Below are 24,696 nucleotides of genomic sequence, written 5' to 3'. Positions count from 1 at the left end.
CTTTTATACCGATGGTTTCAATTTGGTTGCACAAGTTGGCGAAGCTGGTTATTTTTGTTCGTATTGCCTTCCATTTGTTATAGACGGTATTGTCATTACGGTATTCACCTCGACCCATTGTCTCATATAACTTAGCACATATGGTCGCCCAAAAATGAGGGGAAGGTTTACCGTCATCTTAGATGAAAATAAAAGGCTTGTATTAGTCGGCAAATACATATAATATATAGCATATGTCACACTCGAAAACCATAACTTAAACAACGGAAGACTTTGACCAAGTCGTTCGGGTTGTGACGGACGCTGTTAGCCAATCATAACAAAGCAAATACTTTATTAAACAAAAGTTTGACTTTTATTCATATTAGAGTTACGTGTCATAGACACGGTTTTATTACATGCCTATATTATTATATATTCAAACACCACGCCTTCTTCTTTCCCATCCGTCACGAAGCCCTTATTTACCTGAAAAGCATATTAAAAATGTTTGTCAACACGAATGTTGGTGAGTTCTCTTATTTTACGAAAATATCTTATATATATATATATATATATATATATATATATATTTATATATATATATATACATACACATATATAATTCCATGATATAATAGTCCTCAACCATTATATCAAAATGAACAATTCTTTATGAAAATATAGTATCTATTTCTTAAACAAATCGTATTGTTGTAAACGAACAAAGAATACAACAAGTGTATGACTATAAAGTTGATAACTCGAAACCTACCAAACTCAAAATATTCCCACTTTTAACCCAACGCGATTGAAAGTGAGGGGCATCACCCCAATAGATCTACCAATATTTCTGTGTCCTTATTTATTTCAATTAACAGTTATTTACTCAATTTGACTCATCCCACTTTAGTACAGTTTGTAAATTAAAAATGAATTTAGAACAAAATATGTTTTTCTCCCATAAATATTTATAAAACATTTCTTTATTAAAAACAAGGAGTTTTTAGAGAAATTCACAGTCGTAATTGCTTGATGTCCACAATCCCGTGTCCTATATCAGTACACGTTTGTTATTATATTTTAGAAAGAATCCGGTTGATAATTGACTTGTTGAGAACCTTTATTTATCTAGTCTTAGTTTAGGTGACCATACAAGCATACAAGCACATAATCTCTATCTAACAATTAACAATTGTTTTATTAACTATTATATTATACAATTAATAAAATAAAATAATAATACAAAATAAAATATAAAGTTTCAGTTGCTGGAAAATTTTTAAGAAAATATAATTAAAGATTTATAATTTGCTTTAGTCGGTTTTAGTCGTTTTTGTTGGTTTTGCATTTAAAAGCGAACCGGTCAACTTTTCGTGTATGCTTTGGTTTTTAAATTGAAAGGAACACTTTTTTATATATGTTTCAGTCAAGTTCTATTAGTATTACAATAATAATGGTTTGGTTTATATTTTAATTATCGTTCTTTTAAAAATATCGATTGTAAAGTTTTCGTGTTGGTTTCGCGACACGAACCGTTTTGGATCAAGTCTTGCTATCTTGACCCTTCTTTTGTACATTAACTTAAGTTATGTACAAGTATTTTATGACTTTAGGGCCTGTTCTAAAGCAGTTTAAAAAACTTACGTCGGTTCATGTTAAAAATCAAACTTTTCGACTGTTAATGTTCCCGACAAGCTATTTAAGTCATATTACCAAAACCAAATCATTTTATACAGAAAATATGCACAATATAACATGTAATTCACTATTATCTTCAAGTTTAAATCATATAGCAAAAATATACACTCCAAACCAAATTTCAACGAAACATGCTCAAGCCTTAACTACTAATTTTTAGCAACGAGTGAATGTATTATTTCTAACATGTTAATATAATGTTTAGACATCAATATTTCCAAATTGTAACAAATTATAATATGGTCCTATTTGCTTATTTAACATTACCTAAAGTAATCGCATTCCTAGCATCAATAACAAAAGTTTCTACTAATAGTAACTTTTCTGAATTCAATAACTTCATTTAATTCAAATTTTCAAGTAATCTCATTCAACTAGTTTGACAAGGTTCCATGCAACCTACTATGCTATTTGATTTTAGATTTTATATTAACCAAGTTACAAAGTTTCTATTTTTAGTTAGTATTCTTCATATATTTTTATAAAATCCAATAAATACTAGCATGATGTCTTCTATCATAATCCAAGTCAATATTTTAAAAACTATCAAGTTCATATATGTTAAACATCCATGTCAAGAACAAAATCAACTATGCATTTAACAAAAAGTTTCCTTTATTTATAATAATCAACAATGTACTTTGAATATTGTCTTAGAACTAGCAAGTTATGAAATTCTAGCATGAAACCTATCATCAATATTAATTTCAAGTTACATTAATCCTTTTTAGCAATCATCAATTTATTCAGGTACTCAAATAAATTCCCAAATTGCTAGTTCAATTTATGATGAATCATTTATCAATTTTCATCTAATTTCATTATAACTCTAGGAAATCAACTATTATCAGTTATTCGTTTTTCATATTATGATTACATCAAGTAACCATTTGGACATTAGTTAAATAAAAATCTATTTTTACATCAAAACCCACTTATCAAAACAATCTATGAATACTTCGTAAGTATTCAAATCAAGTAAGATTATTATCAAATCCAAATGTCATAATCCATTTCAACAATACAAACAAGCTTATTAACATGAGTGTATCCATGTATGTGAGCGTTCAACACTCCTCACACACACACACACGGCACAATCACACACATGCATTCACTAATTTTTGTTTCTAAGGTATCATTTTAGCCCATTTGTGTGAAACATTACGTAATCAAACTTGATTAACCAAAAATCAATTATATATCTTACCTTGGATTTTGAAGAACTAGTAAGATGATGAAAAGAAAGATTTTGTGTGTGGGTGTTTACCTAGCTTCCTAGCTTCATTCTTGCTTCCTAGAAGCTTAATCTCCCATTGTAGTGTGTGTGTTCTTGAACAATTATGGTTATAAATTTGGGATGGAAGTGGTGAATGAGGGTAGTGGTGGTTCCGTGGGTTATATGGATGAAGAGGGAAGGAGTAGTGTTGTGATGTGTAGTGTAGATTGCAAGATGGATTGTGTTGGTAAATTACAACACACTAATCTACTTGTAGATCATAATCATTTAGGAAAACTTCTTGTTAGTTTAGGATTGGAGAAAATGGAGGTGGGGGATGTGAGGTATCTGGCTTGGGGTGGGGAGGTGAAAGGGTTGGGGTTTTAAAACAAAGTCCCATGTTTGGGTTTAACGTATTGCGAGTTTTAGATAATCAATCGGATCCCGTTTCTAGTCGTTTTTTTTAACTTTAAACGAAATCAAATTCCCGAAAACATAAGCTAAAGAAACTATTATTTTGAAAATAGTTGGTGTCGGGTTCTTACAGTGTCCGCTACTGGCTATGGATTACTTATTTTCTAATTTTTGCGATTCGAACCTTTTAAAATTTAGTTTATACATTGACTCTATTATTCTAACATACATTTTAATTTTTCGAGGTCATTTAGTCATATTTAGGATTTTATTTGTTTTCTAGATCGTCACCCGAGGTCATTTCACGTAATGTTCGTTACGTGACTAAAATTTAGACTTTTTATCATTTATCCATGACTTTACAAATTTTAGATCTTATTAAAGGAAGTTTTATTTATAAAATATCAGTTTATAGCCTAATCACTGTCACATTAGTTGCAAATTTTTGCCAAATGTCACAACATATATAAATAACTTTTTTTATAATTTACCTTGAACCGAGTCTTCAGACGAGTCAATCCACGCACGTGTCAACGTAATCTCCTCATCCGCTTTCCACTTCATTCAATCGCCTTTAGCTTTGGTTGTCTCACCTTGAGTTTTTTATGATTTCGTTTCTCTTTTGACGTGATAGGAGCTACTTGTGGTTCGCGTACTTGGGTTTCGGTTACTTGCGAAGACATATATGATAGTATTGGTCGTAATAACATATCGGAGAACGTTTGCGACGTTTGCGGGGGTTGCATTACGGGTCGATAAAGACCTCGTTGGTTGGCATAAAAAGGGTTAGTAGGGTCGTTATTCACAGCAAACTACTCCACCATATTTGAGTCGGATCCCACGGGTTCGGGTTTGGGATTGGGTTTGTGTTCAGGTTTGTATTTCATTGTTGTGAAATGTTGAGAAATTTTTGAAAGATAAGGTATGTTTTGGATGAGAAGATGTGTGTTGGAGAAGATATTTTTTGGTGATTAAATAAAAATTTAATTTATTTATTTAATTTTTTTTAAATATCGGTCATATGACCGTTGGACTTGTCCAACTCATCAAAAAGCCCACAGCTCCACCCCAAAGTCGCCCGGTCTTCACATCATCGCCCGACTCTTTATCGCCCGTCTCAGACTGTCCCTCGACGGTGTTCCGAGGGGATATCACCCCTTTGCCGCCCCCAATCTCGACCATAGTGAATGGTCTAACCATAAGCATGTGAATGTAAGTAGTTATCAGCATAAGTTTAGTTTTGCGTTCAGGGATGGGCCTAGCTTTATATTAGGGGCAGCCTCCGCTACCCGTTGGTATTGTAAAAAAATATTTTTTTGGGTAGGTTTTTGTATTTCGTTACCCTGAAAAAATATAGTGTTACCCCTATTTGTTTAAAGCTCAACCAATTTAAAAGTTCAACCCAATTAAGTCCAATCAAAGTTTAAAGCCCAAATCAATTAAATCCCATTAGTCATTTTCAAAAATTATACTCGTTTGGAAATTGGAAACTAGTCGGACATCAAACAACGTAGCACCAAACACCACCACTCGACATCATTTTGAGGTTGGAGTTTTTAATATGGTTTTGGAATTGAAAATTCAAGAACATAGAAATATAAATCTTTTACATAAAAATTCAAACAATTCAATATATTTGTATGAATTTAGATTCAGTGAGGTCTCGACTAGTTTGTTAAAAAATATGTCTGGTTTAAATCCTTGCGATTCAATTTCTATGTTTGATATATCTAAGATAGTGACATTTTATGAGATGCAACCGAATTATTTTATTAATGAAGAAAGATAGTGTATTTTGGGTGATGATCTTAAGACCTTTTATCACACTTTAAAGGAAGATGATAAATTTGAAAAATTGGGTATAATGTGTGACATTGCTTGTATAATGGTGGAAACCGGAAAGCACGCCACTTTCCTTTGGTTTATCAAATACTGAAGTTAGCGTTGGTTTTACCGGTTTCAACCGCAACCGTTGAAAGATATTTTTTCTAAAATGAAGCTTATCAAGACGGATTTGTGCAATCGAATGGGTGATGAGTATTTGAACAATGCTTTAATTTGTACGGTCGAAAGAGAAGCGTTTGATAAAGTAAAAGAAGAGGGTGTAATGACTCGATTTCAAGCTTTTAAAAACCGAAAGAGAAACGTTTTATTTATTATTGTGCTTCTGTTTTTGTTCGGTTTACATCATGCCGGCTATGAAGTCGGGCTCGTGGTCGACCGGCTTCGACCCAATACCCCGATAGGCCTTAATTTTATCTTTTTTAATTATATATATATATTAAAAAATACGTATTTTTACTGTTTTAAACTCAATTACTCAACTAATTTAAGGCCCAATTTTTTTTGTCTTCGACCTAAAACATTTTCACGATTTTCGGTGACGGCCCTGGTTTACATTGTATGAAATTCGGTAAAAAATATTTTAGAATGTTACCCCTGAACTTAATGTCTAGATCCGTCATTGTTTGCATTAGTTTGATAGACAGTTTAGCATACGTCGTTTGAGTGTGCATAAAAGACCCCTGGTTAGCATAATTAACGAACAAACACTAGCAGTAGATCATGCTTTAGGTTAGTGGTGAGTATGAACTAAGCTACGTCTATGTAGCTAATTAATTAATCAATGTTACATTAAGTTAAGTTTGCAATGTCATAGCCATACTGGTACCGGAAGTGAGTGTTTGTTCTTCGTATTTGTGAATCGATCTCGTGTTCTTGCTTCTTAATTTCATTGCAATTTATCTGTTTGGTATGGAGTAATGGAATGAGTGATGAAATGGAATGAGCAAATGAATGGAATGGACAACGTAATGGAATGAACCATTACCATTCCATTGAGATGTTTGGTTACCATTTTAGAATGAAATGAATTATTACTATGTGTCGTTTGGTATGCTAGAAAAAACCGGAATATAATAAAAATGGTGGTGGTGGACTATGAGAAATAACGGTGGTGGGTGGTGGCGGTGATAAGCGACGGTGGCATGGACGAGAGCCGGGAGTGATGGTTGGTGGCGATGGGGCGGATAGGTGGTACTGATAAGTGGTGGTGGTGGGTGACGGGTGGTGGCAGGTGGTGGTGGGTGGAGGGTGGTGGCAGCGAGCAATGGAGGTGATGACCGAGAGCGATGGTTGGTAAAGGTGGGCGGCGAGCAATGGTGGTGATGACCAAGAGCGATGGTTGGTGGTGGTGGTGGTGGGCGGAGGTTGGTGGCAGCGAGCAATGGAGGTGATAACCGAGAGCGATGGTTGGTGGAGGTGGGCGGCAAGCAATGGTGGTGATGACCAAGAGCGATGGTTGGTGGCGGGTGGTGGCAGGTGGTGGTGGTGGTGGTGGGCGGAGGGTGGTGGCAGGTGGTGGTGGGCAGCGAGCAATGGTGGTGATGACCGAGAGCGATGGTTGGTGGAGGTGGGCGGCGAGCAATGGTGGTGATGACCGAGAGCGATGGTTGGTGGAGGTGGGCGACGAGCAATGGTGGTGATAACCAAGAGCGATAGTTGGTGGTGGTGGACGGCGGTGGTAGGCGGTTGATGAGGTTGGTGGGTGGTTGGTGGTGGCGGCAACGGTGGGTGGCGACAGCGACGGTAGGTGGTGGTGGTGGTAGTGAGAGTGTAATGGGCGGTGGTGGTGGGAGGGTGTTGGAGGTGATATAATGTGAAAGAAATGTAGATTGAAAAAAAATAAGGGTATGTTTGGTTGAAAGGAATGGAATAAAGGGGGAATTGAATGGGAGAAGGAATTGAATGGACAAAAGGAATGAAATGATTCATTACCATTCCTTTGTCTTGTTTGGTTAACATATTTGAATGAAATGAATAATTACTTTATGTTGTTTGGTATCCGAAAAAAATTTTATGAATGAAATAGAAATAACAAAAATATTCCTATCCCAAAATATATATATTTTTTACAAAAAAAAAAACGAAATGGCGACGGTGGTGGTAGAGGAGGTGGTGATGGCGACGGTGGCGGTCAGGTGGTGGTGGCGGAGAAGGTGGTGGTGGTGACGGTGGCGGTGGTGGTCAGATGATGGTGGTGGCTATGGTAGTGGTGGTGGTGGCGTTGGTTGTTGTTAGATGATGGTGTTGTTGAGAAAGTAGGTTGAATGATGAATGGAATGAAAAAAGAAGGGGGTGTGAATGAATGGTTTTGATGGAATGGGATTCTATGTGTAATGGATGATTTCATTCCATTGTGCAACCAAACACCTTCTTTTTCATTCTCACGTAATGAATCTTTCCAATCCGCCTGTCATTACTGCATAACAAACGCTACCTAAGGGTGATGAATGGAATAGATTTGAAGTATTTTAGAGGGAATGGAATGAACATGGTAACGAGTGATTCAATTCCATTGATTAACGAAACACCTGTTTTTTCATTACTGCACAATGTGGTTCATTCCTTTCCATCACCAATTCCAGCATACCAAACGCTTCCTTAGTTTTACGTAGTTTAATTATTAAACCCGCAATCAAACTTTTTTGCATTTTTTTATAATCAAACAAATAATCAAATAAGACGTGTTTTATTAACATATTGAGCGTGAACATGGTTCTATATTTACCTTATCTATCTAGTTTATTTAAGTCATGACTTAACAATGAGTCACCCACGTGAATATACAAATATTGATTGCATTGTATACAATATCTTGCATCTCATTAGTCGTGAAAGAAGTATGCATATGAAGGCATTTGATGTGCCACTTGTTGGTAATAAAATACGAAATGCTTATTCATCATGAAAGTTGCACACTTGCACAATAATACACGGTAACAAAGTTTGGTTTGGTATCCAAATTAGATCTGTCCGATTTTTTATGAGATTAAATGTTGAATAAACAGTTTATAGATTCATCATTCATAGATTATTTTTCTAACTATATATTTTAATACTAACAAGTAATTTGTCTCAATAAAAAAATTATAATGTCAATGTTAGGATATATTTACGTACGGCAATATTCATCTTGAACAATATTATAGTTATGATAAAGTTAGGAAAATACGCAAACAAATTTCTTTATATTTATTTATCTTTAAAAAATGTTTATATATAAAACGACTGACTTTTCTAATATTTTAAAATTTTTACTTTTGAAATACTTGGCAAGAAAACGTATTAAATTCGTTAAATATACATATCAAAATGATGAAGTAAAATAGGTGACGTTTGTTTCTTTACGTGTTTCAGAATATAAATATAATACATAAAAAAAGACAGATAGCAAATTAATGTATTTCTATATATAAGATGATGATGACTTTGGGATAATATATAAGATGATGACTTTGGTGGGCAACACACACAGTCTTAAGAGAGGATTATATAATTTACTTCACAGTAGTTATAATAATAATAAGATCTTAATCTTGCAACAACGAGCCGCAATGCATTCTTCAGTCCTATCGGTATCACTTCCGGCCATCTCATCGGAGCAGCCGTATAGGACTGCCTTTCATTTTCAGCCTCCCAAAAACTGGATGAACGGTATGAGTATTAACTTAATCATTTTCTTCCATGTTTTTACTTAATTTTTTCTTCTTCTAAATATTGATATGTTATGATGATGATGATGATGAACATGACGCATGATTAATGATGGTTTGATTGGTGGATGATCATTCTAGATCCTAATGGTACGTACTTAATTCTCACCACTTGTTGTTGTTGTCAATTATTGTTCCTATCTACTTTCTTTTGTTTATTTACAATATATATATATGTATAAGGTAGTTAATTAATAATTAATCATAGTATAGTTCTAAAATATGTGATTTAAAAAATTAACAAAGGATTGTTATTTTAGGCTTAATATCTTCTTTAGTTTTCATTGTTCATAACATATAAACATTTTGTATGATTAACTATGGGTATAATATGTTAATAATTTATTCAGCACCAATGTACTACAATGGAGTGTACCATCTATTTTATCAACACAACCCATTTAACCCGTTCTTCGATTGTCGAATGTATTGGGGCCATTCGGTATCACGTGACTTGATAAACTGGACCCAACTCGACCCCGCCTTTGCACCAACCCAACCCTTCGACGTCAAGGGCTGTTGGTCTGGATCCGCTACGATTCTCCCAGGAAACAAACCGGTTATTCTCTACACAGGACTTGATACCGAAAACCATCAAGTCCAAAACCTCGCGGTCCCAAAAGACTTATCTGATCCGTATCTTCGAGAATGGGTCAAGTACACCGGCAATCCCATCATAAACCTCCCTGAAGGGGTTAAACACGACGAGTTCCGAGACCCAACCACGGCGTGGTTGGGAGACGATGGAAAATGGAGGATAATTGTTGGAAGTCAGAAGGGTAAGACAGGGATCGCGTTTCTTTACCAGTCTGAGGACTTTGTTAATTGGAGTATACACGAATCATCACTTTATGAAGTTGTGGACACTGGGGTATGGGAATGCCCGGATTTCTTTCCCGTGATGGTTGGTAGCACCAATGGAGTCGATACGTCTGTGAAAGAAAATTATCTAGTGAATGCTAAGGTAAAGCATGTGTTGAAGGTGGGAATAATTGAGGGTCAAAGAGACTACTACTTGATTGGTAGTTACGATCCTGATAATGAAAACTATGTTCCTCACAATAAATTGACACTCGACTCCTTAAGATTAGATTACGGGAAGTACTACGCTTCGAAATCTTTCTTTGATCCTGCCAAAAACAGAAGGATATTAATTGCTTGGGTGCATGAATCTGATTCTGATGCTGATTTTATTGCTAGAGGTTGGGCAGGACTTCAGGTAATGATAGATATATTGACATTATTTATTACTTATCGTTTTTAAAAAAATTATGCTAATCATACTTTTTTTAATGAAATCATGCAGACGTTTCCGAGGAGTATTTGGTTGGATCAAAACCAGAAGCAACTCATACAATGGCCTATTGAGGAGATTGAAGAGTTACATGAAAACGAAGTTAGTTTTCAAAATAAGATTCTTGAAGGTGGATCGTTACATGAAATTCAGGGCGTTACTGCTTCGCAAGTAAGCTATGATGTTTTAACTTAATGGTCCAACTTTGTTTTGGGTTCTTTCGTACGTACTCGTGTTAATTTGTTATTTTACAGGCTGATGTGATGATATCATTCAAACTAAGTAACTTAAAAGAGGCTGAAGAATTGGACCCGAGTGGGATTGACCTGCAGCTTCTGTGCAGTGAAATGGGTGCATCAAAGAAAGGCAAATTCGGGCCGTTTGGACTATTAGCTTTGGCTTCCCATGACTTGAGTGAACAAACTGCAATCTTTTTTCGGGTTTTTCAAAATAAAGGACGATACTTTGTGCTAATGTGTAGTGATCAAAGCCGGTTAGTTATTTGTTCCAACTCAATTATCTCTATTTAACCTTCAAGGGGTGGCCATTTGTTAGCATAGTTGGCATAGTTTTCTTTTAACGAGTTCTCATAGTTATGTAAAAAAATGTTTTCTCCATTCTATAATTTAAATGCTAACCAATTAACCTATCCAAAACCTTACATATTCCAGGTCTTCTACAAGGAACGGGCTTGAGAAGACGACGTATGGAGCATTTGTTGATATAGATCCTCAACAAGATGAAATTTCACTCAGAACATTGGTGTGTAAATAAAAAACTTATTTTAAATATTTTTTAATTTAAGATCTAATGTAATTTTGTTTTGGATATACCCAGATAGATCACTCGATCGTTGAGAGCTTTGGAGGAGGAGGAAAGACTTGCATCACATCTAGGGTTTATCCGACACTAGCCATTGGAGATGATGCCCACTTGTTTGCATTTAACTATGGAACAGAAAGTGTGACGATCTCTGAGCTGAGCGCTTGGAGTATGAAGAAAGCAAGTATTAACATTGAGGAAACTCTTGGGTTTACAGATTAACAGAAGATGGCTGGCATCTTATTTTGGATATTAATTATGTGATTTGAATTTTTTGAATACTTATTGATGATTATCGGTACTACATTACTTAAATATAATGAGCTTCCATGCTCAATATGCAAAAAACCCAAATTGATGATGATAAATTTCAGTTTACAGTCAGTACTTTAAAGTATTATATTGTCTTATCAGCCATTTAAGTATATAGTTCAAATCATTTTTATATGAGTGATCAAATACATAATACCAACACTTCAACCATGTTGAAACAGAACTAAAATCGATAGTTTCCACCGCTTGACCTTGTACTAGAAACATAGGTTGTAGACGTAGATTTCCTTCCCAACGATGTTCCAGGTTGACGGTAGTGAACCGAATCTCTCTTTGTTTCCTATGAATCATAAAACATTGATCGGTTATTAGCCGAATCTCTTTATGGAATAGAATTATATGATGAACAAAACTAAATTATACCAGATCTAGTGAGCCTTGGGATATGATCCTACCATAGCCATTAATCGAACCGTTGAGTTTCTTCTCTTCGAAGCCTGATTTTCTGGCATTCATAAGCTTATCCACCATCCGGCTTCCAAGAATCTGCCCTCCGTTACTTGATTGAAACATTCTAGTGCTGCCCTTTTGAGCATTCACGGTGGCCACACTTTCGTCACTGGTGGGAGCCACTTTTCGACCTCTGGTAACACTCGGTGAACACGACTGCCTTCTTGATGCTCTCATATTGGAAGCCTCAGGCTTCTGGCTAGCAGCTGTGAGAGTGTTTTGAGTAGTCTGGTTAACCACTCGTCCTCTTGTAGCCGAAACAGATCGGTCCGTTCTTAGATTAGGTGGTGTTTCATCTGAAAATCCAGGAATTTGGGTTGCCCGAGATGTTACAAGAGGCGAAACACCTCTTGGTTTCTGTGTGGTTCTTGATTGGGTCAAACCCGAGTGATTGAAGCGGTTGTCTCTTTCAGTTAATGGTTTTGAAGTTGGAGTAATGATAGGTTTGTTAGTGAGATCAGTAACACTAAGCTTGTTGACACTGGTGGTGATCAATGGGATTGGAGCGGTTTTTATGTTCTTTTTCGGGTCGATGAACAAACCACTTGACCTCCCACTAGGGGTTACCGATCTTGCGGGAATCCTTGGTCTAGGATTAGTTGTTTTTGCCTTTGCTGTATTGGATCCAATGGTTGTCTGTTTTGTTTCTTTCTCTTCTGGTTTTCCTGCAAACTGAACTAGGTGTTAGGCCAAGAAAATAATTTCTAACACTGTAACACATGACTACTAGTTAATGATTTTGAGTATGAATACAAAAACTATATAATTACAGTACTAATAATCTTCCAATAAAAATGATTTAGAAGGCTGTATGCGTGAAAAATAAACTTTGGACGACTTTTATCCTATCTTGACGTGTTTCGTAAAATTTGTTGGTTTGACTAGTGAAAGTTAAAACTAAGCCCAAAGAACCCGTTGATAAGTATATAGGTCGAAATTGCGACATATGGTTATAATAGTTATCCTTTAGAAGAAACATAAACAAGTTATTAGTTTGTTACATGTACATACCCGCGAAAGTGGATGGGTGACTGGCAATTCACGTTGAACCACGAGTTCATGTGCGTTTTTTGCTTCCATCTCTATGGATGGAAAGAGTGGTGTGGCGGGTGGCGTCTTCAACCTTCGTTACAATCACAAAAGTTAATCAACAAAGATTACAAAAGTAGATGAATTATCTAGCAAATATATAGCATGTAACTTTTAGTACAAAACACACCTTTTGTGAGTTGTGACATAAATTTTATAAAACATAATCCAATTAAACTGATTTCCTAAAAAGTAACAATGACTCACCAGTCGTAGTCGTTTTTCTCGCTTTCTCCTAGGAATCCGAACCCCGGTCCTTTTTTCGTGGATGCCATCCCATAAAGTGGATAGTTCCCTGCATTCAAAAAATGATACCGGTAATAACACCACATAGCGATCAATATTATGCTTGTAACACTCACCATTGGGTTCAAACTCATCGGAAACAGGCTGAAGAAGGCTAACAACTCGGTTTTTGTCACGCTTGTACATCTCTTGAAACAAAAGAAGATCTTCGTCTTTGTCTTTTAAACGGTTTGACATTGGTGCGATCATATTTCGTCGCTCACGACCACTTTGCATTTCAGTTATGTTAGTTTGGGTATAACTTGTACTATGATTCTAGTATAATTAGTTTTGAGTTATTTAAGGAGGGAGGATGCTAGATATTGGTAGGTCCAGACAAAGACGTGTATATTGGGCCGGCAATTTTAATGTGTGTTTTTTATGGTGATGAAACCAAAGATTGATGTTGTCTAGGAATGTTGCATTTGGCAATCGTGGGAGTGTGTTTTTTTCAATAACGTATGTTATGTCTATCTTTGGTCTAATTAACTTTAACTAACTAATAATATACAAATACATGTTACAACATTTATTTCATATGTTAAATTGGACTAGTTTCAGATCTTTTAATTTGTAGTATCATCTTAAAAACTTGGTAATACTTAACGTAAATGGTATAGCCGGATAAATTTCTATTTGTAAGAGTATTCATATAGGTTTCGTGTTCTCATGACAGCTTTTTGAATCGTGTATAGAGTTCACTTTCAGGCTGAACCGTTTTTACGTATAATGAAATCAACAATTGGATATGGCATAATGTAATTTACAAATAACGAGAAGTTCATTTATGTTGTATATACAACGATACAACCTAAAATGAGCATATCGTCCTTTGCAATCATTACCATTTCTTCCTTCTATCTCACAAATCACTGTTGTATATACAACGATACAACCCAAATGAGCATCACAACTAGGGAGGGGCGGTGTGTGCCTTGTTTTGCCCCAAAACAAAGCTCACAACGAGCATCACTACGTATGGTCTAAGTGGTGACATCATTCCTTTCAATCACCCTGAAATATTTAATTTTTAATTAAAAAATACTAGCAAATTATAAATTTAAAACATAAAAATAAATAAAGTGCATAAATTTCATTTAAAATATACATAATAACTATCTGGGTGTGGAAAAATGTAAAAACTTGATAGAAATACAAGAGAGCAAAAACGGTCGTAAAATAGCGTGTAGAAAATAGTATAATGAGTGAGTTTATTTATAATAAAAAAAAAAACAAAATTAATCAAATTCAACACTCAAAGAGCCCTTGCTCAATGGCTACATTCCTTCAACTTAGCCCCTTAACCCTATCTAGGTGTTGTCACGGACCCGCCAATGGACAGTGCCCCTTGAAACCCTTTCATGGTACAAAATTCATGGAGGATCTTTAGTAACAAGCCATAACAACATTATAACAACATTGACCAATGTGTACTTTACACTTTCTAACTCATATCAATATTTATTATGATTTCTCATTTGTTCTTCAAATAAATCTCCATTACCTAACATAGTTTTGTTAGAGCGACCATTAAATATCGAAGGCATTAAGGAACTCCAAATAGTGGGCCCTCAAACCGTCAATAATATTTACTATGAATTCGTAAACGTCTCATGTATAATTTTTAAATTTTCTATAAACTTCACAAGGTAAAACGTAAAATATAAAACTTTACAAACCATCTATATAATATATAATATTTCATATGCAATAAAAGAAGCTACCACTTTGAATATTTGCAACAAATTAGCTGGTTTTTACAAGTTGAAATGTTGAAACCAATAACCCGAAACTCCAACAAAATACTATTTCTATTTCATATTAAAATGAACTAGCTAGTACGAGGCCATATTAGTGGCCTAGTAGGATCAGTGGTTCATGAATAATGGGTTCACGTGATGCATTAAAAATATAGAATAGCTCAAGCAAAATGGTTAGCATTGAAGACATTCCTTAAATGCTTGAAATCCTATATAACAAAATCAAATTTACTTTAAAACATTATAAAAATATAAAAATCACTTACTTTTTAACTCTCAAATGCTTGGCATTCATAGGTGCTGCTGTAAGAATGTTACAAAGCTTAAATCACACTTCCACATAAAGAGATGCTTAAATCTAAATTGGTTACACAAGACATGAAAAGAAACCCAGCTTAATCCAGACACATATATACAACGATCAACGTGAATATAAACATCCATTAAAACCTAATGATCAAATGTGGCATTGTCGGATATCAAGAAATATTTTCTGATTTAGGCTGTGAAAATCAAATTGATTTAGGGCTAAGCCCATTGGTCCGCCCCTGAGCTAGATGACAAGTCGCACTTGACACTACAAGTGTAACAAGTCTACAACTACCAACAATTCAACTACTCTAACATCGTCGTTTATTTTACTAGTGAGTTGGTGTGTTTTGACATCTTAGTTGGTTATACGGCTCTTTTACTCATTCAAATGTATTTTATTAACACGAGCGAATTGTTGAATAAATTTATTTACTAGAGTTAGTTCTGAAAATACTTAATAATCGTAAGTACCAATAAAATCACACTCATAGCAAAGTTATAGTAGGGTCGTGGAGAGTGTGATGAGTCTTTCCTCAATCCCTAAATATAGAAAGGCTGTTCTTGTTGAGATCCCCTGCTTCAAAAGTTTTTTAACGTATAGTAATCTACGTAAAAAGTATCGCTAAGTAGACGTGCACAAATCGGGTTTTATTTATACCCGGGTTCGGGTATGGAACCGGTTCCGGGTATGATCGGATATTGGAAAATCGGGTATTGAGATAAATCGGGTAGGGTATTGAGGAGAAAAACTCAACCCTATATACCCGGGTAGGGTATGATCGGGTTCGGGTATTGGAACCGGATACGACCGGGTATTAATACCCGGTTTTGAATTTGTAACTTTTTATACATTTTATAATTTGTTTAAAACTATATTACAAAAACCATAAATCCACTTAATTTCAAATTATTTACTTAGTAATATGCATTTTACAAAAACTTAAACATAAAAGTTGTGAAGTAAACATAAAAATATACTATAAAAACTCATGTATTATTTCGGGTATTAGAAAATTGGTATCGGGTATCGGGTATAGGGTATGACTGGGTCCGGGTATTTACGGGTATAAATCGGGTACGGTTCCGGGTACGGGTATTGACCTCAAAATGCATACCCTATCCATTCCCTGCGGGTAGGGTCGGTTCCGGTTTCGGGTATAGAATACCCAGGTATAAAAAAACCGGTTCTGGGTATTTTTTTCGGGTCCGGTTCCGGGTACGGATTTTTTGTGCACCTCTATCGCTAAGGAAACCAAAACAAGAGAACAAAAAAAATGTTGATAATAATAGTAGTAAACTACGAATAACGAAAAGTTATGAAAGACTAATAGCATACCATAAAAAGGAATAAAAGCAAAGAGAAAGATAAGATAGCGAAAACCCTCTTGAAAATACTTAATACACTCATTTAATATCTATACATCAAAACTACATTAAAGGAAAGCCACATCAAAACAAAATAAAGTTCAAGTAAAGCTAAAGGATAAAAAAATGGTCCAGAGAAAATAAACTTTAACTTCCTTAACACTCTGTTCTCGAGTTTCATTTAACAAGAGAAAATAAAGGAACGGAAATTAGGTGAGAAAAGAAAGGAAATGAAAGGAAAAAAAGTGATTTTTTTTGTGTTCCAGAGTTCAATGAAAATGAAAGGAAATTAAACATATTGTGTGTTCCTGAGTTGGTGAAAAAGAAAAGAAAGTTACAAATTTACTATTATACCCTTTAAGCTAATTATAATAAAAGATGCATTTGATAACATTTCTTGGCTACCCTTGTTTATATCCAATATGCAACCATATGACGGATGTCTGTTAGTTGAATTCAACAAGAAATTTGCATTCACTTAAGCATTAAAAACTTGATTCTAACATGATTATGAACTGAAAATTAATTTAATCGCATGCAATGTAATAGGCTAACATTTCATTGCTAGATCAATCTAACAGGAAAAAAAACCAAGTTGCTGCAAATTGACAGCCAGCATAAGTTTCTTTGAGATGCGGAAAATTAATTCAATGCAGCTGCAGTTTATTCAGAATAATTAACCGATGTTTCGGTTAAACGAAAATCGATTAACCGAAACTGTGGGTCGGTTACGGTTATGGTTTTTATCATAACCGAAACGTATGCCATAAATTTAAAATACTAGTATTTTTCCCTTCCTACATAAGCTGTTTAAAAGAAAATATCACTCACTGTAACCTTATAAATGGGATTCTAAATAAAAAGTCTCTCATATCTTACTCCAAAAAAGGAAAACAACCCTTTGTATAAGTTATTTTAATAGCATATATATCAATTACTCTTCCATAATCAAAGTGTAATAAATAAATTTGCATTAACCAAGCTATTGAATTGCATACTTATTAATTCAATTTCTAGTATTAAGCCTTACATAATATAACTGAGAACTACAATCCTAATCTTAAATAAAGTGCATAAACTACAAATGAGTAGCAGATAAAAGAAAAGGCGTTCAGAAATCAGAATGGAGTTGCAGGTGGCGTCGGAATAGGGTGGTGATGGACGGCAATTTGATTTATAGTTACTAAAACAACGAAGCTTAATAAGGAATATGGAATTTGAGTTAGGTTAAACTTGTTCTGTTTTCTTTCTCTTGGATTCTTCCCGATTTGGAAGGAAAGAGATATGAGTCAATTTTCCTTTCAATTCTTTTTGTTTCCTTCCTTAAAACAACTCTGGAACACCCTTTTTTCTTAATTCCTTTCACTTTTCTTTCCTTTCCTTTCTCTCGTTCTCATTAAAATAGGCTCAGTGTAAATCTTTAAATCATACAAGACCTTCTATTTAATATAGTATTCCTTCTTCCCTTTTTTTTATAAGGCATGATCATACAAATGGTTGAAGGTAGCAAGAATCAAATACGATACCTTTTTTTTATATAGAATTAGCTAGGTCATGAGTAATGAGTATGAGATTGTTTTTTGTGTGTTATTTTATTTGTACTACATTTTGGACCTATTGGCTATTTAAAAATTCATAGTGACGTAAGAGATTATTATATTTAATTGAAATTAAAAAATAATAATAAAGTAAACTATACCTTTTCGAAGATTATTATAGTTAATGGGAACTTAAAAAAATAAAGTAAACTATACCTTTCGTACTTCAGTTTTATACTAGAATTGAATCTCATTTTTAAAACTTAAAAAACTACATATATCAATCATCTTTTATATATGGATGATTGGATGAATGTATGATGTCAATCATTCGCTCTTTGGTCTAATGAACGTTAGATTTAAGTGTTTAAGTTTAACAAATGAGGACGATTTAATTATTTAACCTTTAAATGAAGAGAAAAAGAGAGTAGAGAGAGACGATTCCCGCTTTTAATGTCTAACTTTGTAAACAGTTTAGTTTTTGTTAAAAGCGTAAAAGACTAAATTGTTATCTGTACAAAGCATATAACTGAATTTAATATCGAAGGTTAATGAGGAAAATCGAAATCGGTTATGAAGGGATTTTTGGTTTACTATGGTTCAATGAAAATAGAATATAAATCCTAACATTTTCAATAGCTAAAAATTCCCTAGAAATGAAAATTGAAATCAAATGACAACATGATCTGACAGTGGATGAATAAAATTAAGATTTGATACTTTCCCTCAAATTCGTTAAATCAAAATATTGCTTCCAAACAATAAACTAAGTTATATAAAAGGAATTAATCTCACTCCCACCCCCTTTAAATTCTTGTTGCTCTAGTGGTGAATCGTGAGTGTCAAAAGAGGACGGACGTTGGATGATGGAGGAAGAGCGATGAGGGACGGCGATGGTGGCAGAAACTCGTCAACAATAAAGATTGCTGGTTAGACATAAAAGATAATAAAAACATGTAACGTTAATAAGAATATAAAAAAAAGTGTAACATAGAGGTATTCATAGCATTTTAAAAATTGTGGTGGAAATGATATCTACGTTATGCATTTAACCTTTTTCTTACTTCTTTTATAGCATTTAAATAACCATAAACAAAAATTAGAATATTTTATACACTATTTTTTAACGGTCAACGAATCCTCCAAATTAAGTTACGAGTTAATTCATCATAGCGGGATACACTCGTCTTTCAATCCAGAGAAAACCCACACCTAAGGCCATTATCCGTGAAAACTCGTTTTGAATGCAAGACAATGCGATGAGATAAAATCCGTTCAATTTAAGGAACCAACTAGTGAGCGCGCCACATACTGCCTAGTCTCTCATCATCACCCTGATGTCGCTGAAACTAAATACTGAAGTGGCGTAGCCATAAATTTTTCCCTACGAGTTCGGAAATTTCGAGGGACGGACAACCGATTGTTTATCGCTTAGATCGGGTTTTCTAGGGGTTCGATGTTGAAATTTCTACATGTTCGATGTCAAAAATACACTAATATATAACAATAAAACAGAATTTTGTACGGGTTCGGCTGAACCCGTTCCTCTAAAGCTGTCTACACCCCTAACTGAAGGCAGGAATCAAACCTTGTCACATGGAACACCAAGTATATTATTACCTCTCCACCAACAACTATTTTTAGAACGACAACTTTCTTATGTGTTAAGCCACCGCACTTCCCCATTTGGAAAGCCTCATTGCTCCACTCTAATCAGAATATGTTTTCTTAACCTGGTCCACGTTGGCTTTCAGGGTCTGGCTTTGGCATTCCCCGAGAAACCATACTACCGGACATTTGTTGTGCTACCACAAAAGCAGAACTATCTGGCGTAACATACGGTGAGACAAAAACCCGGATGCGCCGGAGATTCAAGCTGACAACATCACAAGGCTTAACTCAAATCTATCTGAAATGTCATAAGTTGAGATCAAACTTAGATCACCATCAAATAACCCAAGCCTATTATTAGTATGTCACAATGAGAGATTTTCATTACTTCTTTTATAGCAATTAAATAACCCATAAACAAAATTAGAAAACTTAATACACTACCCAATAATAATAATAATAATAATAATAATAATAATAATAATAATAAATATTTATTGAATACAATAAATATGGATAACATAAGACGGAAAGTTTGGGATGGATGAGTGGTAAAACACAGCTAAAGAAATAAATCAAGACTCAGAACACACTTGATAAAACAAAACGAATCATATTTCTTTAATTATTATTAAACATCGATCAATCAATCGAACAAACAATTGTGGAATCAATTCCAAGAATCTATCTAATCTATCTAACAGAGGGTTTCGTTTCGGCGGCGGCGGCGTTGGCGGTGGAAGATGATGGTGGTGGTGGTGGATCAAATTCAAAACCCCCATATTCAAATTCAGAAATGGTAATGATGCACTCTCAGTCGTCCTACTGGTTAACCAATTTCCCAAGAGATCTAATGGCTGGTGCGATCATGGTGGGATTGTGCACACCGTCGTCGCTCCAATTGAGAGAACCAAGCTGCTCTTGCAGACCCAAGAGAGTAATATCGCCATTGTTGCTGGCAGTCATCGGAGGTTTAATGGTATGATCGATTGCATTGTGCGTACTGTTAAGGAAGAAGGGGTTTTGTCGCTTTGGAGGGGTAATGGGAGCAGTGTTCTGCGGTATTATCCGTCTGTTGCGCTTAATTTTTCGCTCAAGGTACGCCCTTTTCATTAAAGTTTTTGATTTTTATGAAATGGTTTTGATGTACATTATTATTATTAGGGAGTGCGTATTGTTTGTTAAGTGAACGGTAACTCGAATGTTTGGAAAGGTAGTAGTAGTAGCTTAGAACCGAGATGATAAATACGGTAGTAGTGTTCTTCGGTGTTATCCGTCTGTTGCGCTTAATTTTTCGCTCAAGGTAACATTTTTTTGTTGAGTTTTTGTTTCTTGCATACTAGATTGTGGTTAAAAGTTCATTTATTTACTGTAGATTTTGTTGTTTTTATAAGTGATTTTGGTATCTAGGGCTAGTAGTATGTATGAACAGTATGGAATAGGCTATCAAAAGTTTAAACATTGATCCCCGAGAATGAAGTTGTTGTAGATGTGATTGTTTTAGACTTATTGGCTCAATTAATTTTGTGTCTGGAAGCATGAATTGGGTTTGTTTCGTATTAGGGATTGGGCGTTCTTTGGTGCGTGATAAATGAAACAATAACTCTCAAGTGTTAGGAAAGGTAGTTAGTAGTAGTGCTTAAAACCGAGATGATAAACAGGGTAGTTATTGACTTATTGTTGAGGTTCTTAAGGAATAAAGTGAAAGACTGTAAGACCTAGGTGTGGTTTAATGGGCATTTTAGTTTGAATTTTCAGTATTTAGCGTGTCATTAGGATTTTCTGGAAATGGATACATCGGTTGAAATGCGTTTATTCTGGTTGTTTTTGTCATGTTATTGAGTTTTCACGTTACGGCTGTCAGCTGGTGAAGATGAAGATTACTGGTGAACATAAATCACTTTAGGAAGTGATTGTTAACTGACAAAACTCATGGAGAATTTGAGATTAATAAGACTCCGGTAAGATAAGTGTCTGTCAAGGGGAGACGAGTATTCAGATTTTGAAGGGTTTTTTTAGCGTAACGTTTAAGTGAATTTTTCCATAGTGGTGGAAGCTATAGAGAAGTATATAAGATGATGCAGACTTAGAAGAGTGTTTAATGAGCTTAATCACCAAAAATGGGATTATAGAAAGCTTAAACGGGGTCATTTACTTATGCAGAGTATGACCGTCTTTGCTCTCTAAGAACTAGATGCAGTTTACGTGGCCATTTAGTTATGATATAGAGTTTTCACGTTATTAATTAGTTTCACGGTGCTACTGTTGTATGCTTGGTGAATGATGAAGATAAAGATTATTGTTGAATACAAATCACTTTAGGAATTTTTATTGACTTCTCTTATTAATCATTGTTAACTGACAAGCTCTTCAAGAATATTAATAAGCGGGAATGATAAGTATCTATCAAGAGGAAGACAAGTTTTCTTACTTTGAAGCCTTTTTTTTGTACCTTTTATAGCATAGCATTTAAGTGAATGTTCTCATAGTGGTAGAATCTATTGTGAAGTTTACGTGATAATGTTGACTTAAAAAAGTGTTAAAAGAGCTTAGTCACCAAAAATGGGATTAACGAAAAGCATAAACGGGTCATTTACATATGCAGAGTATGACCATCTTTGCTCTTTAAATGGTGTTACTTTCTAAATTGTAAATGTATAGTTTCAGTGTACTATGATGAAGTTACTCAAAGAATACTCAAGCTTACCCTTAAGTATCGTTTATTCAACAATTAGTTACTAATTAAAGTGGTGAGGTTACTTAAGCACTGTGTTGATAATGATCAAGCAAGATGATGATGCGTGTGTTCTATATGTTTACGGAAATATGGGGTATATTGTAAATCTGCTTGACTAGCTATATATCAAGGACATCTGTTTGGGGGTGTGAAGTCAGACTTAACGGCTTTATCTTTCTACCGGGCAGTGGATCTATGAATCAAAATTGAGTGTGTATGCTAGGTGACATTCTTATGGGTAGTTTTATGCGTTAAGAATATAAGGACCATTTTGAAAGATTCTTACCAAGAGAGGATCTAGGCGCAAGGCGCTTCAAAAGCAAGGGCCCAAGATAAACAAGGCTCATTGCATACGGTTTGGTGGTTTTAGACAGGTTTTAGGCTTGTTTAGGGATAGTTTATAATGGTTCCATGCCATTTGTGTATGTTTAGACCAATGTGCCTGGAGTTTGTAGAATTTTGCTAGAATTTTCAGCATTCGGCCAGAATCTCACTAGAATCTAACCAAAACCTGGCCGGAATTTCACCCAAAGATCCTCAGATTGCCTGGATGGCAACTAGGCACTTTCCTGCGCCTCACCTCGCCTGAGGGCCTAAGTGCATGCTTGAAGGGATTTTAACAACATAGGCTACTATGTTGCAGTTGCCTTTCCAAATGTCTAGTTTCATTGTACCATTGATGAAATTACTCAAAAAAGATTCAAGATACACCTCAAGCATGCTTTATTAAAGACTAGTTACTAGTCAAAGTGGTGAGGATCACTCGAGTATTGTGTGATAATGATCAAGCAGGATAATGAAGTATATAAGAGGAGCTAGGTAGAATTGTTATGTTGTAGGTGTAGTTAGTCGGGACTCTTTACAGAAATGGCATTTTGGTAAATCTGCTTGACTAATCTGTATGGGGATGTGAAATCTTTTTTTTAATGTTTTTTTCTTTGTACCAGGCTGTGGATATACTAACCAAAATTGAGTGTGTTAATTGTGTGTCTACTAGACCCTAGATGACATAATTTGGCAATATTTCTTAACATTTAAACATATGCAGTAATCCCACTTGTTTTGATGGTATCTAAATTGGAAACAAAATAAATGACCGGAAGATAACATTTATTTCTAGAAGTGGACATGCCTTTATACGGCGTTTGGATGTGTGTTCTAGCTTCTGAAAGTATTATGCGATATTGAATAATCATAATATGGTAATCAGCCATAATAAAGCGGGCTTTTGGAGATAGTGTTTAGACATTTTGCTGTTCAAATTAGTTGTTTGCGTGTTTTGTCAAATTCTGATTCTACAAGAAAGTATTACATTAAAGATAACCAAATAATCAGATAATCTAACATTATATTTTAACAAAATTGTTTATCTAATCATAAATATCTACACCCTGTAGGATCTTTACAAAGCATCTTGCGAGGTGGCAACAACTCACAACAGTCGACTTTCATATCCGGACCATCTGCCAACTTCATAGCCGGGGCTGCAGCCGGGTGCACCACACTAGTCTTAATCTATCCTCTAGACATCGCACACACCCGTCTCGCAGCCGACCTCGGGAAAACCGACTCCCGCCAATTCCAAGGCATCCGTCACTTCCTCGCCACCATCTGGGCCAAAAACGGGATCCGTGGGGTCTACAAAGGTCTCCCGGCGTCCCTACAAGCATGGTGGTCCATCGAGGACTCTATTTTGGGGGGTTCGACAGCAATAAAAGAAAAAAATGTCAAACGGTCCACCGTCTGACGTGGCATTATGGAAGCGGTGGATTGTAGCTCAAGCAGTTACAACTTCAGCTGGATTGTTTTCATATCCTATGGATACGGTCAGGAGACGAATGATGATGCAGTCGGGTATTGACCGGCCTATGTACAGCAGCACATTGGATTGCTGGAAAGTGATTTACAAAACGGAGGGGTTTAGGTCGTTTTATCGTGGGGCCCTCTCGAATATGTTTAGGAGTACTGGTGCTGCAGCGATCTTGGTTTTGTATGATGAGGTGAAAAAGTTTATGGGTTGGAGTGGATCATAATGTTTGTAGGACAGAATAGGTAGTAGGATATAGGCAAGAAATACAGAAAACAACAGTAGGAGAAAGTGAAATCATCCACCATGTTTTGTTGGTGCAACAACTTTGGAGATTTTGTTAACAAGTAACTATACAGTTGGAGCCGAAATATGTGGAGATCGATAAAGTTTTTTCTTTTTTTAGTTTTTTTTTCGGTTTAAGG

General features: G+C 35.2%; 2 protein-coding genes and 1 pseudogene across 2 annotated transcripts; 2 read left to right on the top strand and 1 right to left on the bottom strand.

The window, feature by feature from the left end:
- Nucleotides 1–8,589: 8,589 nt before the first annotated feature.
- Nucleotides 8,590–11,216, top strand: LOC143613705 (fructan 6-exohydrolase-like). Its single transcript, XM_077087342.1, has 7 exons — nt 8,590–8,809; nt 8,950–8,958; nt 9,219–10,087; nt 10,175–10,333; nt 10,417–10,655; nt 10,834–10,924; nt 11,000–11,216. Exons 1-7 carry the CDS (start codon nt 8,602–8,604, stop codon nt 11,204–11,206), a joined length of 1,782 nt encoding a protein of 593 aa, XP_076943457.1. The 5' UTR covers nt 8,590–8,601; the 3' UTR covers nt 11,207–11,216.
- Nucleotides 11,217–11,465: 249 nt separating this feature from the next.
- LOC143613701 (uncharacterized) lies at nt 11,466–13,553 on the bottom strand. The gene is made up of 5 exons (XM_077087339.1): nt 13,219–13,553; nt 13,064–13,151; nt 12,779–12,890; nt 11,681–12,439; nt 11,466–11,597 (listed from the first exon to the last, which is right to left on the bottom strand). Exons 1-5 carry the CDS (start codon nt 13,376–13,378, stop codon nt 11,481–11,483), a joined length of 1,236 nt encoding a protein of 411 aa, XP_076943454.1. The 5' UTR covers nt 13,379–13,553; the 3' UTR covers nt 11,466–11,480.
- A 6,970-nt stretch (nt 13,554–20,523) lies between these two features.
- Nucleotides 20,524–24,570, top strand: LOC143613703 (putative ADP,ATP carrier protein At5g56450 pseudogene; annotated as a pseudogene).
- The last annotated feature ends 126 nt before the right edge of the window (nt 24,571–24,696 follow it).

The sequence above is a fragment of the Bidens hawaiensis genome, unplaced genomic scaffold, assembly GCF_021521415.1.
Source record: "Bidens hawaiensis isolate Kalapana, Puna unplaced genomic scaffold, B.hawaiensis_p1.1 tig00038053_1, whole genome shotgun sequence".
In the NCBI taxonomy this organism is placed as follows: Eukaryota; Viridiplantae; Streptophyta; class Magnoliopsida; order Asterales; family Asteraceae; genus Bidens; species Bidens hawaiensis.
Note: the sequence above shows the minus strand (reverse complement) of the source record. Positions and strands in the feature narration are given on the sequence as shown.